Source organism: Cibotium barometz, chromosome 14 (assembly GCF_041138505.1).
Source record: "Cibotium barometz isolate CiBa-2024 chromosome 14, ASM4113850v1, whole genome shotgun sequence".
Lineage (NCBI taxonomy): Eukaryota > Viridiplantae > Streptophyta > Polypodiopsida > Cyatheales > Cibotiaceae > Cibotium > Cibotium barometz.
The window spans coordinates 34,924,756-34,940,470 of record NC_141059.1 but is presented as its reverse complement, the minus strand read 5'-3'; the positions used below and the strand labels follow the sequence as shown (position 1 = coordinate 34,940,470).

Sequence of the window (15,715 nt, the reverse complement as noted above, 5' to 3'; positions counted from 1 at the left end):
TTTTCTACTCATTGTTGTTATAACTTAAGAATGGAGCAAGATAGGAAATCGCTACGGAAGACTACAAGAAGTTCAAAAATTCGTTTCCCTGGCTATGTAAGTGAGGGCCTCGACGAAGACCTCCCAACTGCATCATCAAAACACCAATTTGCCTAGTTAAAGTTTGGTTTTGATTATCTTTGGTCATATGGTGGGTAAATCATTAAATCAGAGCATTTTAGGAATGCCAATTGAGGAGCACATGCAAACCCAAAAGTGGATGGATACATGCCTTGGTAGGTAAACCCAACAATAACAGCGTTGAGTAATCATGTGTATTGCATTCTAGTACTAATGTTTTTTAAACCTTGATGTTTATTCAGAGCCTTGCATTTAAAATCTACTAAGATAAGGTAATGCACAGCTAAAATCCAACAAGGAGCATTACAATATGGATGCTCTAAACATGGCTTTTGGTAGAATCAAAGACATAATTGCTTCCAGCATAATGAAAGAGCACAGCAAAACTGTCATATGGCCACGTAAGTCAATGGCTTGCTCATTCAGTATTGTACACTCATATACATTATTCAGAGACATTCAAATACCAGATCCATACTCGAGGTTTCATAATTCTTCCTTCTTATGTACAAATCAACATGGTTCATCTGCTTGGAAAACCCCTCCTCAGTAATGCTTTTCAGCAGATTGGAGCTCACCTTCAAAGGCATAGAACATCAGAAGCCTGTATACCAAAGAATCAGAGCTTTTAGTGTTATAATTTAGACCTGTAGTTAGTAAATAAGCCACAAACTGACTTGTAGTAACCAGTCTTATTTTGTTCACATGTTTTGTTGATATATCCAACCACATAGGCCAGATTTTCTAGCTGGTGACGCATTTAGATTATTGTGGCAGTGGCACCATCAAATGATCAGCAAGAAGCAGCCTTATCAAGCTAATTATATGGCTGCAACACACGCAGTTTGGGGCTGCAAATTGGCTTCAGAGACTCCTTGCAGATTTTGGTACATCACAAGCACGTGTGGGCAGTGACAACAATCAAATGTGATAGGCCTATGGCCAAGGATACAATAGGTCAATCAAGGAGTAAACCAATTGATGTCTGATTGATGTCCAATGCCCAATAGAGCTGTCATGTTCACAAAAGCGCGCACACTCAAGACAACTGCCAACACCTTTTAGTCTCTAGATGAACCTAGTCCTCGGGAGGGGGATACATGCAGAGGAAGCAGCAGTGACTGTAAAGAATAGGTTAACTTTTTGTTTGGGTTATTGTACCCTTTTCAAAGAGCTAATTCGAGCAGAAAAATAATGGTAAACAAGAAAGAAGGGAAGCACACCAACAGAACTCAAAAAAAGTAGACAGCAAACATTTACCTGTTGCTTGCCTGGATAATGTAATCCTTGATCCAATAAACCTGATAAACTTATATGATGCTTTATTTCTTAATGAGTGCTGTAAAAATGAAGTCTAATAATACACGATTGACCAGGCCTGCACAAGACGCTTGCTTGAATAATGTTGCTAATTGTAAAGCGAAACAATCCCTCGTCATTTCTCCTCGTTACAAAAATCCTGCAAAACTGACCAAACCGACAATCAGGATGGGTATTTAGAACCAATAGTCCATCCCAAAAAATAACAGTAGAAACTTAACCTTGAACAAAAGGTCATGGGCAAGTGCATCCCAAGGTAGAGAAAGGGACATCAAGCAACAACGGAGTGGAAGAGGTTCCATATTACTCTCGACACCAGTCGAAGCAACATATGCCTGCTTTGCTGCTAGCGAGGCTGCAACAGCTGCCTTGCGCATGATTGTTCCAAGCTTTGTTGCGCTTTTCGAGTTCCATAGAGAGGATGCCTGTGACACATGCTGGGCATTTTCATCTGCCCATTTTTGAAACGTCCATGTAAGATCTCAAATTTGCATGGCTACATAGCCTAACAAATCTCTAGTAAATCAGTTTTGAGCTCCTCCCTCGCTTACATCCATTAATGTGAATCGCATGTAGAAAATCAATCCCCAAACAAATCAACCAGTTTACGACCTCCTCAACACTTCAAAAAGACCAAGGTTGTGATCCTCTACATTAGCCCACAGTAAGAATCCTAGAGTCTAGACAAGTATACACATACTAGGAAGTCGTTTTCTCAAGCCCAATGCCCGAGTTTTTCCAGTGGTGTTAATCTTGGTAAGACGGGCACAGACCTTTCAAGAATTGCACCAAGCTGTCTCCCAATTGCAATGACCTCATCCATAGAGCTAGGAAATAATGGAAGAGAATGGTACTACAGGACTTCAAGATGGCTTGTCACTAGACGCATTTGTATTGAATAGACTACCACAGTAAAGTCTTGATGAAGATGGGTTTCTAAATGGATTACTTCTTATATCCAGAGACCTATGTCACATGCTTTGAGGATTGCAAATGGTCAGGTCAGAATCAAATCATATTGCTTGTGATCTGAGAAAGGGCTTTGTAGTTGCGGAAGAGGCCCGCAGCAGTGTCACATTGGGGAGACTGAGACAAAGGAGCACTACCTTTTCAGATAACCTTTACAAGATCCGTGGTAGTATGCATGGCCTTTTTCTGGAGGATTTTGGGCCTCTCTCAAGTAAGTAGTTTGGTGGTGTCTAAGCCTTTTACTTCTAGAACTAAAAAGCACTACACAGAGCCTCCTTACCTGTTTCTATCATGCTTAAAAATTGCACGATGAGGGATGGGTTACCTTCTACACACACTTTTTTTTTTTTTTGGGTAAAACCAGTTGAAATTGCATTATATCATAAATGTACAAAGGGGTTTGACATAAAGAGGATGTCTAAACCCTAGAACTTAAAAACAGTAGTAAAAAAGTTCTATGCAAGAGACATGAAGATCACCCTCGTGACAGGCATCATACAAAGACTGCCTCAGTGAGGATCTAAAGGACTCATATGAATGAGACAGTGGCTGACCCAAGAAAGCATAATTATGCTGCATCTACCTTCTACACACACACACACACACACACACACTCACACATACACACATGGGTCCTAAGGTGTTAAATATAGTTTAAGGACTCTTGAACAACGGACCAATCCTAGGATGTCCTACAATAGTATACGGGTGGGACCTTCACCGGCCAGAGTTTCTAAAGTGATAGAGACCAGATGCCCAAGGCTCTGCACTAGACAGCCTAAGACAGAGACACGATTCCATGATCATACGGAGGTATTATGAACTCTCCAACTAACCTGGAAGGCCTGAGACAGAAACTTCAACTTCACCACGTCCACCGGGTCCATGCATAATAAGGCGCTCTGACCGAGCTGAAGTCGATCCCATATGTAACAAACCACCAATTTTTGATCTTCCACCTGCACATTTGGAGTCATATAACTTTAGCTAATTTAAGTAGTGTTGGCACCTACTCTAACACAGTGTGTTCAAGTAGTTTACTTAAATGCTTGAGCAGCCATTATCGAGAATTATTTCTCTATCAAGTTCTTAGATGTATTTTAGGCAACAATGCTGGCACCAAAAGAGCGTGTTTAAAATTTAAGTGGGCTCTCCAAAACCTAAAGCAACTGTTCAGGTTCTCATCCTTGATAAAATTTCACTTTGAGTGGGTGACATAAGCAGATTATGGAAGGTGAATCATGCACCCAAATATGATCACTGCGAACTCCTTACACAGTTGAATTGAAATGGTTTTAGAGATTATAATCATTTAGGTAAAAAGGCTTTGCTTAATAAGAAGTTTCGTTTACCTACCCTCAAAGGCTGACCGCACCATGTCATAGCCGACAAAACCTGAGAACAAAGTCAGCTGTAAAGACAACCAACCAATCAATCAAATTAAATTTAGTAAGACGTGCTTTGATACCTCAAAAGCAGAACGGTGACCAAAACAAAAATTCAGGAGTGTCGCCTCATCACGAAATCGTGGTTGTTACTATCAATTGTAAAACTTAACATATGATGCATCTTCAATTTCATATGATCTTTTTTAGCAGAATGGAGGTTGCTGCAAAAGAGTGCTTGTGTAGGGTTATATAATGTGCCCCTCACACCCCCGCTCATTGGGCACCACCCCTCCCCTCCGTCCCTCAGCACCTGCTGTGTCTTGCAAGTGTGACCACCCCTCTTCTCTTCCATCTCACACTGCTCCAGCCCCCATATGCACACATACCTGCAACCTGCCTCTGGCTTACATGATGCTCGCCCCCTGCTTTAAGCTTTGTCACCTATACCCCTTTGCTTGTCCTGTTAGAGTCACACCTCCATCTCACACAACTCAGGGTGCCTTTTTTTACACAATTTCTTTTTTCCAAGAAAAAGATCCTTCTATTAGTTAATAAAAAACAGCCACAAAGGGCTAAATACAACCACAAAGGGCTAGAGGGATCAAATAATCAAAAGAGGGAAAAAGACACTTCTCCTCCGGCTGGCCGCTCTATGAGGAGAAGGCTATCTCATATACCGGGACTCGTATACGGGGAGGGAGGGGGAACAACCACACAAGTGGTTTGTAATGCCAAGTGGGGTCACCACCTCTATCTGTGAGAAAAGGGCCAAGCCGCCAGAGCCTCAAGAAAGCTTCCCGTCGCTTCCACACCTTGCAACTTCCCCCACTGACCACAAAGGGTATGGATGATGTCATGCCAAATGCTCCTGATGGACTAAGCAGGCGGAGTGTGGGTACCCTCGAAAGCTTTGCTGCATCTAGCTCACCATATGTGCCAGGCTGCAATGCTGCTGTAAATCTCCCATTTCTAGCATGAGCCTGATCGCCAATGGTCAATAGATGGGGCTATGACTGGTACTGCCAAAATGCGGAGGTGAGAGACCTGAAGGGCTAGCCCTCACCATCCTCCTCATAAGCTCTGACCACCTCAGCTCTGTGGCCCAAGCAACAGTTCCCCATGTAATGATCCGGGTCGAGCCCTGTCCATCGTGAATATGTAGAGAATCCAGAGATAGACCTACTGAGCCTTCAGGCAATCCCAAAGACAATGTTGATGAGACTCCTGTGGGTAGCCGCATCTCAGGCAAGCTGCTAGCCGACCTTTAACTGTCAACCATGTGTCGACCACCAAGCTCCTGTGTCCCATCAGCCAGAGAAAGAGGGTGATCTTTCTAGGCCGAAAACTATCCCAGAGCCTCTTCCAAAAATCTAAGAGGAAACGCTGTGGGATTCCCTGTGACTACCAATGTACTGTCGCTGCCGGGGTGCCATCAATCTCTAGCATCTGAATCCTGCTGCGTAGCTGCACTATATATAGAAAAAAAAAGGGGGCATCCAGTGTCTACTCCCAGTCAGCAAGGTCATGCCAAATCCACTCTCGTGGGTCCCATTGGAGGCGTGTGAGAGGACGGCTCTCCCATATCCATAGCCACCAAAATCTCTCCCTAGCCACCTTGTCAAGTGGGGGGTCTATGTGCCAATTCCACGCCTGAAATCCAATCACCCTCTCCCTCTGTAAGGTGCAGCCAATGAAATCCTCCAAGGGAGGCTCGGATCTTTCTAATCTGCCATGTGAACCACTGCCCTTGTCCGCTCCATGGACTGCCAAAAGAATGTCATGCCTAGTGAACACGCCTAGCCACAGAGGGGGAGTTGGGTCTAGGATAGGGGTCAGCCACTCCTGAGGGATAGCAGAGTCGATGTCGATGCTAAGCCTGTCTCTACCCCAGATCCCAGTCAAGCCTCTCTCTTGAAGCTCCGGGGGTAACTACCTATATAGTCTCTTGCTGATGGCCTTGGCCAAGAACTTATAGGCGGTCCCTAAAAGAGTGATGGGTCTCCACTGTCGCATCTCCAATCCGTCACCACCCTCCTTGGGAATCAAGTGTATCAAGCCCTCTAAGAGCCTCTCTAGCATGGTGCCTGTGAGCATAATCTCATTGAAGGCAGATCGAAGGCCGCCTTCCATGAGGTCCGAGAGAGAGAGAGAGAGAGAGAGAGAGAGAGAAGGACGCCGACTGCTATATGCGCAGGGTCGGGTGCTGCTGGCCGGGTCTTGCACAAGGGTAGGGAGCGCATGCGTATAGGCGGGCATCACCAATGCGCAGGTGACAGCGCCAGCTAGGCGGACGTGAGCGCACGTGTGCAGTCGATGTGGCAACGCAGGCAGGCAGGCAGGCGGCCACGCCTATGCGTGGTCGGCAAAGCACGTGCGCAGCCTGCAGCGTGGACAGACAGCCGTGCGCAGGCGGCCACACCTTTTAGCAAGCAGCAAGGCACGTGCGCACGCGGCGGCGACCTCAGGCCCACGCAAGCATCGTGTGGCGCTAAATCCACGTGGGCAAAGGAAAAACCACAAAAGCATACCAACGTTGATTTTAGCTTTTGTTTTTTTTTTTGGAAAAAAACAAAACATACATTGTGCTTTCGTTTTTTTGGATTAAACCTTATTAAAGGGTTTAAAGACCCACCTAATGCTTAAAGGTGTTTTTTTTAAGAAAACAAAATATAGATATATATATATATTAAAACACAAAAGCAAAAGCTCAAGATTGGAAGAGAAAAGTGCTAGAGAACTTGAGGGCTTGAGAGCTTGAAAACTTGAGAGATGTGTGGCAAGAAGCCCGCTTAAGGAGAATATATAGGCTTTCCCAAAAGCTTGCCCTCTTCAAGATGTCGATCCAAGAATCCGAGTTAGAGCCCCTTATCGAACGCGAAGGCCTACCAGCTGCGGAAGATACCGATGCCAATATTATGTGTCAAAATCAGATTTCTAAGAGTTTAAAGTGGCTCTCGAAGCTTCTTCTTCGGAACGTCAAGCACAAATCGCCGCGCAGATGCAGGCTTTGCAGAACTCCATCTCTCTTTTGCCCACTACCCTATCTACTCTTTCGGGTATGGATACCTTGGCCTCTGCTTTAGGCCCCAACATTACTCCGGAACAATTCGGGGGCGAGCAAAAGCAGCGTACCAAGGAGATAGTGGACACTTGGCTACATAAGTAGCAAGTCCATTTTCAATTCCATCCATATGACAATGGGAAAAAGATCCAGTTACCAACAGGTTTCCTCTCAGGCAAAGCTTTGCTTTGGTGGAAGGAAATCAACCCTAAGCCAACGACTTGGACACAGTTCGAAGACGTCTTCAAGAAAGAATTCCTCAAAAAAGAGGATGATTATGATGTTGTTGCCCAGTTTACAGCTTTGACCATGACCGCGCAGCACCTCACTTATGAGGTCTACCTCCAAAAATTTAGGGACTTGCACATGAAAGCTACGAAGATGGATCCCACAACTCTTTTGGGGTTCTTTGTAGCCGGTTTACCCGACTCATACCGTTTCCAGGTTAAAAATAACAAATGCAAAACTTTGGACGAGGCCATTCATTCAGCTCGTATCTATGATGATACAATGGTCTCTTCCAAGTCTAAACCCATTACCAAGCAAGGGAACAAGCACAAAAGAAAGTTCTCCACACCAATGGCTAACACGACTGAAGAAAAGTCTTTGGACCAACCTTCGAAGAATTCAAGTTCGACACCAGCGAAGAAGAAACGTCTCCTTAAAGCTTTGAAGCTCAAGAAGGAGAGGCGTTGCTTCATCTGCGAAGAAAAAGGACACATGCGTAACGAGTGCCTGAAGCAAAAGGGTGCAAAGACCAACGCAGGACCCAAGCCAAAGGCAGGTAACCAATTGTCTTTGACAAGTATGTCAGTTACTGTACACTCTCGCCCTAGTACATGTTATGATTGTCTGTTCAACTCTAAAGTTTTTGGCTTGCATGATCTTCTCCAAGTTTATGGAGAAGTGAATGGCCATAGAATCCACATTCTTCTAGATCCTGGCAACTCACACAACTTTGTTAACTACAAACTTGTGCAGAAATTGAGTCTTGATACGACACCCAACGATCATACCTATGAGGTACGCCTACTTGCGGGTCGGCAAGTATGCGATCAAAAGGTGGAGATGCTACCAATCCGAATTCAGGACTACAAAGATACTCTAGAATGCTATATTATGCACCTAGAACATGTAGACTTGTTATTAGGAATTGAGTGGTTTAAGACTCTTCAAGTCTAGATAGATTGGTCTGGTCATATTTTTTCTTTTCAACATAGAAACACCCAGTATAGTATCTTAGGTAATTGTATACATCCCTCTCATGGACCTTTTGTAAATACAGTTGATTTTGGAAATATAATGGATTCTTCTTTGTATACTGCTTTCCATTGTGTATTGATTCCACTTTCTTCATTTCTCATACCTTCTATGGATGTCAATGAATTAAGTGTATTTGAAAGCAAAGAATTATAGAAGATACTTGATTCGTTTCAAGATGTATTTCCTAAGGAACTGCCATCGGGCTTACCACCTGAAAGGGCAATCAATCATCGTATTGACCTGATCCCTAGTGCTCATCCTGTTAGTATTCCACCTTAGAGGATGAGCCAAGCTGAGGAGGATGAGTTGGCTAAACAACTCGAAGATAATTTAAGGATGAGCCAGATCCGTCCAAGTAAATCACCTTGGGATGCACCTGTGTTGCTTAGGAGAAAGGACAACACCTGGAGAATGTGTATAGATTACAAGAGATTGAACAAGCTGACAATTAAGAACCATTATCCTCTCCCTAGATCAGATAACCTGATGGACCAGTTAGCAAGAGCGAAATATTTCACGAAGATAGATTTACGTACTGGCTATCACCAGATACGTATTCATGAAAGGCATGTCGAAAGAACAGCCTTTCAGACTAGGTATGGCCACTACGAGTTTCTCGTATTACCTTTTGGGTTAACCAATGCTCCAGCCACTTTCCAGCAAATGATGAATGATCTTTTTCGTGAACATTTGGAAAAATTTGTGGTTGTGTTCCTGGATGATATTTTGATATATAGTCGTACTCTTGAGGATCACGTTAGACACCTCACGATTGTCTTAACTATTTTAAGACAGAATCCACTATATGTTGAATTAAGTAAATGTGAGTTTTTCATGACAGACACCATTTACTTGGGACACAAGATCACTAGAATGGATTGAGCATTGACTATGTCCGAGTTCAGAAGGTTCTGGACTTGCCTATACCGCGAACAGTGAAACAACTTCGTTCTTTTGTCGGTTTTGTTGTTTTTCTTCGGAAATCTGTGCGGGAGTACTCTCAGCTCACACTACCGATAACCGACTTGTTGAAAGGTCGTGGACGTAAGTCAAATCAGCCTATCACTTGGAATAACGATCTGGATATGGCCTTCAGACTTTTGAAAGATAAAGTCAAGGAAGCACCTATCTTAGCATTACCCTAGTCGGCCTTATGTCCTTGAGACTGATGCCAGTGACTATGCCATCGGGGGTGCTTTATTTCAAGATGGTAGACCTGTTGCTTTTGAAAGTAAAAAGCTAGACCACACTCAATCTCGTTGGCCAACCCTTGAGAAAGAGCTTTATGCTGTGATTCGGAATGGTTTACTATTCCGTAATGACAAAATTTGTGTACCACAGATCCCAGACATTAGGTCTAAGATTCTTAAGGAGTGTCATGACGCCCCTTCTGCTGGACACCCTGGGGTACACAGGACACTATCGTTAGTGAAACACACTTTTTATTGGCCAAAGATGAAAGGGTATGTAGAAGATTATGTTCTCAAGTGTCAAGTTTGTCAAGCAAATACTGGATTGTTGCATCCTCTGCAAATCCCAGGTAATAAATGGGAAAGTATTTCCATGGATTTTATTACCGGATTGCCAAGAACACATCAAGGCCACGATTCTATTTGGGTTGTAGATCGCTTGACAAAAATGGCTAGATTTTTACCGACCCGGAAGACTATTACAGCTACGCAATTAGCACGACAGTTTATCGAGCAATTGTTTAGACTGTACGGGTTACCGCAGGACATAGTCAGTGATAGGGACTCTAAGTTCACGAGTGATTTTTGGAAACTTGTTTTTGAGAAGTTGGAAATAACTTTGAATTTGAGTTGCTCAAACCATCCTCAATCTGATGGCCAGACAGAAAGAGTGAATCAGATTTTGGAGGATATGCTTCGAGCATATGTATCCAAAAGACAGAGTTCATGGGAGGATTATCTTCCTATGTTAGAATTTGCTTAAACAGTACTAAGCATACGAGTGCAGGTTTTAGTCCTTTCATGCTTATGTATGGTTTTCAACCTAGATCACCTGTTACAGTGGGATTCTCAGGACTTCAGCATGATGCAGCACGTAATTTTTTGCAAGATATGCAAGAAATGTTATAAGTTGCGAAGGAATCTATTAGAAGTGCTCAAGACCGAGACAGATTTTATTCTAATAGACATCGTTCACCTAGAGAGTTCTCTGAAAGAGCGATGGTGTATTTGCGAGTTTCGAAAGATTCCGAGACTTTACAGACAGGTCGATCTCCGAAATTATCTCCTAGATACTGTGGACCATTTCGTATTACACGACGGATTGGTTCAGTTGCATATGAATTGGATTTGCCTTCTCATGTGAAAGTTCATCCTGTATTTCATGTCAGTGGACTTAAGGAAGTACTGGAGTCTGGGTGAAACAGACTAGTTAGTTACTCCTCATCAAGAAATCATAGATATCGAGCATATGACATTTGTTCCACACGAACCTGAAAAGATTCTTGGATTTCGTGAGAGAAGATTGCGTAATACGCTTATCACGAAATACAAGATCAAGCGGAAGGATTGTGTTGAGGAAGACGCTACATGGGAGACATTGACTACTCTTCAGAGAGATTACCCTAGCCTTTTAGTGAGCTCAGGAGTGAGCTCTTAGAGGAAGGGGAGTATGTCATGTGCATTACCGTGTGCTACACGCACACGAGACTAGCTTCGAGGTTTGGGGAAGCTTGGAGCTAGGCAAGCTGATTGGCGAGCTCAGTTAGGGATAGACTAACGGGCGGGCACCCAAGTATGAACGGGCGGGCGCCCAAGTGTGGACGCTTGATGACCAGCCAAGAGCCTATAAAAGGGTGACCAAGGTTAGTCATTAGTGATATAGAGTCTCGCATGATTTGTGAGAGCTCTATGGTCTGGAGCCTGGATCTAGTACAGACGTGTACATGCTTCATGCAGCCGAGGCCGGCAGCAGTCTCGAGGTCCGCGAGGGTAGCTTCGTGGCGGTATGGGACGTCACGAGGTAGAGATTGGTCGGTACGTCCATCTAGTTAGCTCAGCTCGTGGCTTGGTGGGGACAACCAAGTCTTGTGGGCTTACCCACGGCTATCGTGGTTGGGAGGTGAGTCAGGCCTGCACCCCCTTCTTGTTTGTTTGTTTGTTTGCAGGTTTCGAGTCTGTTACTAGGAGGAGATCCTATGGGGATCTGATAGGGGCGGCGAGGTGAAGGGACATGACTAGGAGAGGTCCGACCGAGAGGGAGGCTGCTGGGAGAGGCTTGCCTGGGACTCGATGGGGTCTACCAGCTTCACCGGGAAATCTCGACAAGGGATCGACCGCCAAACCGGCAGGGCCGAAGGGACCCGTTCCGTGGTCGGAGGGGATCCATCGCCAACAAGTATGTGTTGAGATAAATGCTCATAACGGTTCTCTGGCAGAACCGAATCCTCCTATGCTCTACCAGCCTGGCACGTGGGGTGGCAGCGCTCAGCTCTGGTGGTCGACGGACAGCCCGAGAGCGGGCCAACCGTCCGCCACTCTCCGGCAGTTGGGTCATCTGTAGAAGTCGGGGATTGATCCTCCATTGCCTGAGAACTTGCCTCTCTCTCTACCCCTTGGGGAGGATCAAAACGAGGAACGGGGAGAGAATCACCGAAGGCGATCTCCTAGACTGCCGTCGAGGGCAAGATCTGGCTAAATGTCCTATCTACCTACAAATGAAGCATTGACCTAGGAGGCCTGAATACTCCACACGCTGATGGATGGGATCGCCCTGGAGGCTAGGAAAGATATATAATGAGATACTGAGTCCGGCAAGGCTATACAGATATGGAGGGATGGAATCCCGACCGCCCATGCGGGGGCTGAGATGGCAGTGGCGAGGGGGCATTCCATCACTCTCCCGATGGCACCACCTATCACCGGGAGGAGAGGAAGGTATTCCTTCCTAAGTCCTGGGAAGCCTGACACACCAGCCAAAGGGTTACACGCAGGATCGAAGCCGTGCTGCCACCACGCAGAGAAGACCTACGTCGTACGCAATGCAAGGGGGCTCAGCTACATGACTCGGTCTGACGCCGTTGGGGAGTCGAACTCCACCTGGTAGTATCCATGCCCCAAAGGGTGAATATCTGTGATCTTTGCAGGCTCACCAACGAGGCTCGCATGTAAAAGATCCCTAAGTTGTCTACACGCATAGCGGCTACCAACAATCTTGCAAACTAGGATGGAGGCCTCTAATGTTGCGATGGTCGTGGCGAGAATTTGAAGGTCCGCTTCGAAAAAAGATATTCCAGCAATGGCAGCCTCAGTCGAGGATGATGGAGTGGCTACCATGGAGTCCTCCTGAGGGTGAAGACCAAAATGAAGCCGAGACTTGCCAAATAGAGGAACGCCCCGAAGAAGCTGAAAATCAACCTGCGAGGAAAGGGAAACAAGAAGCAAAAAAAGGGGGGGGGGGTGCTGGGGGTTTGAAGGTGGAATAGAGGAGAGAAGAAACGGGGGGGGGTTGGGGGGATGCGAAGAGAAGAGGAGACGGCAGCAAGGGCTAGGGAGAGGCAGGGCAAGGCGAGCATAGGAGAAAGGGAGGGCAGGCAACGCTAGGACAAAAGCAAAGGGGGAGGGGAAGCTGGCGACAGGCAAGGGGGGGACAGAGAGCAAGGGGAAACTGGCCGGATAGGCAAGGGGGGGAAGAAGGAGAGGAAGGGCTGGGGGAGAGTTACGTAGAAGGAACTGGCAGCAAGCAAGGGACAGAACAGAGGCGACAGGGGGTAGCAACGTGGGGGAGGGATGGGGCGCAGAGAAGTGAAGAGAGGGGGAGGCGTATGAACTCACGAAAGAGGGAAAGAGGGGGGGGGGGGGGGGGGGGACGCAGGAGGTATAGCCGGCGGGGAGGGAGCTCAGATAGCGCACACGATCCCTGGTAGGGTTTCAATCCATCACTTTCAAGGAGAGATTGTTGGGTATTTTGGTTTGTCAGGCATCACTCCATCACTCTGAAGGGGCGATTGTTGCGTATTTCAGAGTGAGTTAATGTAAACATCTTTGACTTTATGATTGGTGATGAAAAATTCGCTCAATACATAATACAGATATGTAACAATCCAATCAAATAAACATATATGAATGAGTCTAAGTGTCCCATAACACAGAGGCACATTCCACATGTACACATAAGATGGTACAAGATAGAAGACATAAATGTGTCTAGTGTATCTATATGAAATCAACCTGATGTCCCATACCACTATATAACTCCATATATCACTCCTTAAAAATAGATATAATCTCCCTAAAACTCGAATTCTGACACAAATTTTCTTTATCTTAAAAATAATAAATTAATAAATTATGATTTTCTCTATAAACTGATATCAAATTTTCTAGCAATCCTTGTAAACTTTTAGCGGTCTAAGTAAATCTTGATCTTACTTAATATATGTTAACCGTTATTGTAGTTGAGTAAACTTCTTGTCTCAAAATAGATCCAATACTTGAGATTTGGTCTAATCTTATTCTTATGATTTGAAAAACTCAACAAGTTTTAAATTGAACAAATCTTTGACTTACGTATATTTGATATTGCGGCAAAATTTATACATCACTAGTGTGCATATAGTTGTTTTAGCTCATTCTTAGTGTGCTAGGAATTCTTATAAATTCTAGTTAGTCTGTTAGATTCTAGGACTTGGTGTACTTTACTTGGATTAATTGGTTATTATCTCAACCTAAGAATCAATAATTCAACAATCTTTCTTAATCTTAATCAATAATTTACCAATCTTTCAATAATTTAGCAATCTTACTTAATCTTGTAAATCAATTTTGTCGTTAGAAATTACTTATGAGTATTATAATTGATGTAATAATCTTGAGCTGGTTGGGTTTTAATTATGTTAATAGTTAACATATTCTTTTCTGCTGCTGTAAACTAAGTTATAATGTCAATTTACAAGTGTTAGATAGTGCTATAGTCTTCCTAATATCTCAAGTTGATTAAGGATTTTACTAGAAGTATGGAAACTAGAAAGAACAAGATAATGCAATACAATCCAAATATGAAACTCTTTTGTGAATATCAATTTTATACATGTCTCCATCTTTAGATAGTGTGTTGGTTGGGTTACCCTCTTACTTGAGTACTTTCATGTCAAATATTCCCTTTGTTGCGATCTTATCCTTCATCTTTGTCAAACAAATTTAAGTAATATGTCCTTGAATTTTACACCTATAATACTTAATGGCACGTTGCTTGGATACATTGCTAATAACCGAGACATGCGTATCAAGTTGCTCAATATTTTAACTTTCTTTGTAGTATTCTTGTTTATCTTAGACAAACGTCATAAGACCTTTCTCTCAAAGTTATATATGGAGTTAGTATAGTGGTGTTAGTATAGTGGTGATTGATTTCATAAAGATACACCAGATACATTTATGTCTTCTATCTTGTACCATCTTATTTATGTATATGGAATGTGCCTTTGTTGTATAAAACACTTAGACTAGTTTCACATATGTTCATTAGATTCGATTATTACATATCTACATTCTGTGTTGATGGAGTTTTCCACCGCAATCATGAAGTCATTCTCTCATGAATTTACGCAACTGAGCAAAGCTGCAACCCACAAGAGAGAATGTTATGAGAATCACTCGTGTTATTGGGAATTATGTTTCTTATTTTATATCCGGAACACCCATGTGTGTCCTGTTGTCAATGAAAACGCGTAATTTGATATTATAGTCACCTATTTATCAAGACAACGTAATTTCAATCGATTGTTTAAATAATGTGGATTATGTTTATGAGTATAGATAGTGAGATGTGCAAGGATACCGATTAAGGTGTCACACTATACGAGGCTACCGACGATTGAGGTGTCATAAAGATGAGAGATAGTGTGAAGACGAAGATCATATGTTAATTAGCATATTTTTGTATTAGCATTTAATTAATAATTTGTAGCCTATCATGTAGCTAGAGTTTATGTATGTATGTGCACAAGATTATTTAATATGTGTCTAGTTTATTTAAAATTGCAAGCTCACGTAATTACTTGGAGAAAAGATCATGTTTCAATGGTATCAGAGATAATAGGAGGACACATCCTTAAAAGCTTGAGTTCAAATTATTTTTGGAGTTTAAAACAAAAGAACAAGGTAAGCTTAAAACTCTTGACTCTTGTTGGTTTAAAATGTAAAATTTGAGAAAACCTGCACAAGCCTACAAACTAGAACCGGCCTCTGGTAGAAACCAAAGTGCGGTAGACTAGCAGTCACCCAATCCAATTGTACTCCAATCAATAAAACAATTATATGGGAGCTAGAGTGCTCCAACACATGAAAGAGAATGACACCTGTTGGCCCCAAAGCTTGGCGCCCCTTTCGGTATTTCTTTCTTCAATTACAATGGAAAAGTTTAAATGATTACAACATGGCCATTCATGGCTCGTATGTCTACAAGTCCAATCTGCCAATCCTCTTGACCTCTTAGCATAGAGGTTACACACAGCTCTGTGTCCCAAGAACACCACATTGTTATCTCCTCTAATTTGCTAAGTCAGTACATCCACGAGGCCTTGAATATGCATCTGACTGAACCATGCACATAGCCACAAACTCAA

The 15,715-nt window shown here is 43.5% G+C and overlaps 1 protein-coding gene across 9 annotated transcripts in view; it reads right to left on the bottom strand.

Moving 5' to 3' along the window:
* Window positions 1-450: 450 nt before the first annotated feature.
* The window catches only part of CW7, a 124,073-nt gene continuing 108,808 nt past the window's right edge, over window positions 451-15,715 (bottom strand). For 4 of the 9 annotated variants that reach the window (XR_015267387.1, XR_015267390.1, XR_015267391.1 and 1 more), the window contains exons 12-16: window positions 3,766-3,820; window positions 3,246-3,368; window positions 1,662-1,891; window positions 1,381-1,579; window positions 451-724 (exon numbers count right to left, since the gene is read on the bottom strand). Coding sequence is in view for 2 of the 9 variants with exons in the window: in XM_086808489.1 (XP_086664615.1) it covers window positions 1,556-1,579; window positions 1,662-1,891; window positions 3,246-3,368; window positions 3,766-3,820 (432 nt within the window). In the remaining 7 variants the exon portion in view is untranslated. Of the gene's footprint in view, window positions 1,580-1,661; window positions 1,892-3,245; window positions 3,369-3,765; window positions 3,821-15,715 lie in introns of all 9 variants that reach the window. The other 5 variants (XM_086808489.1, XM_086808490.1, XR_015267388.1 and 2 more) reach the window with 4 other exon arrangements.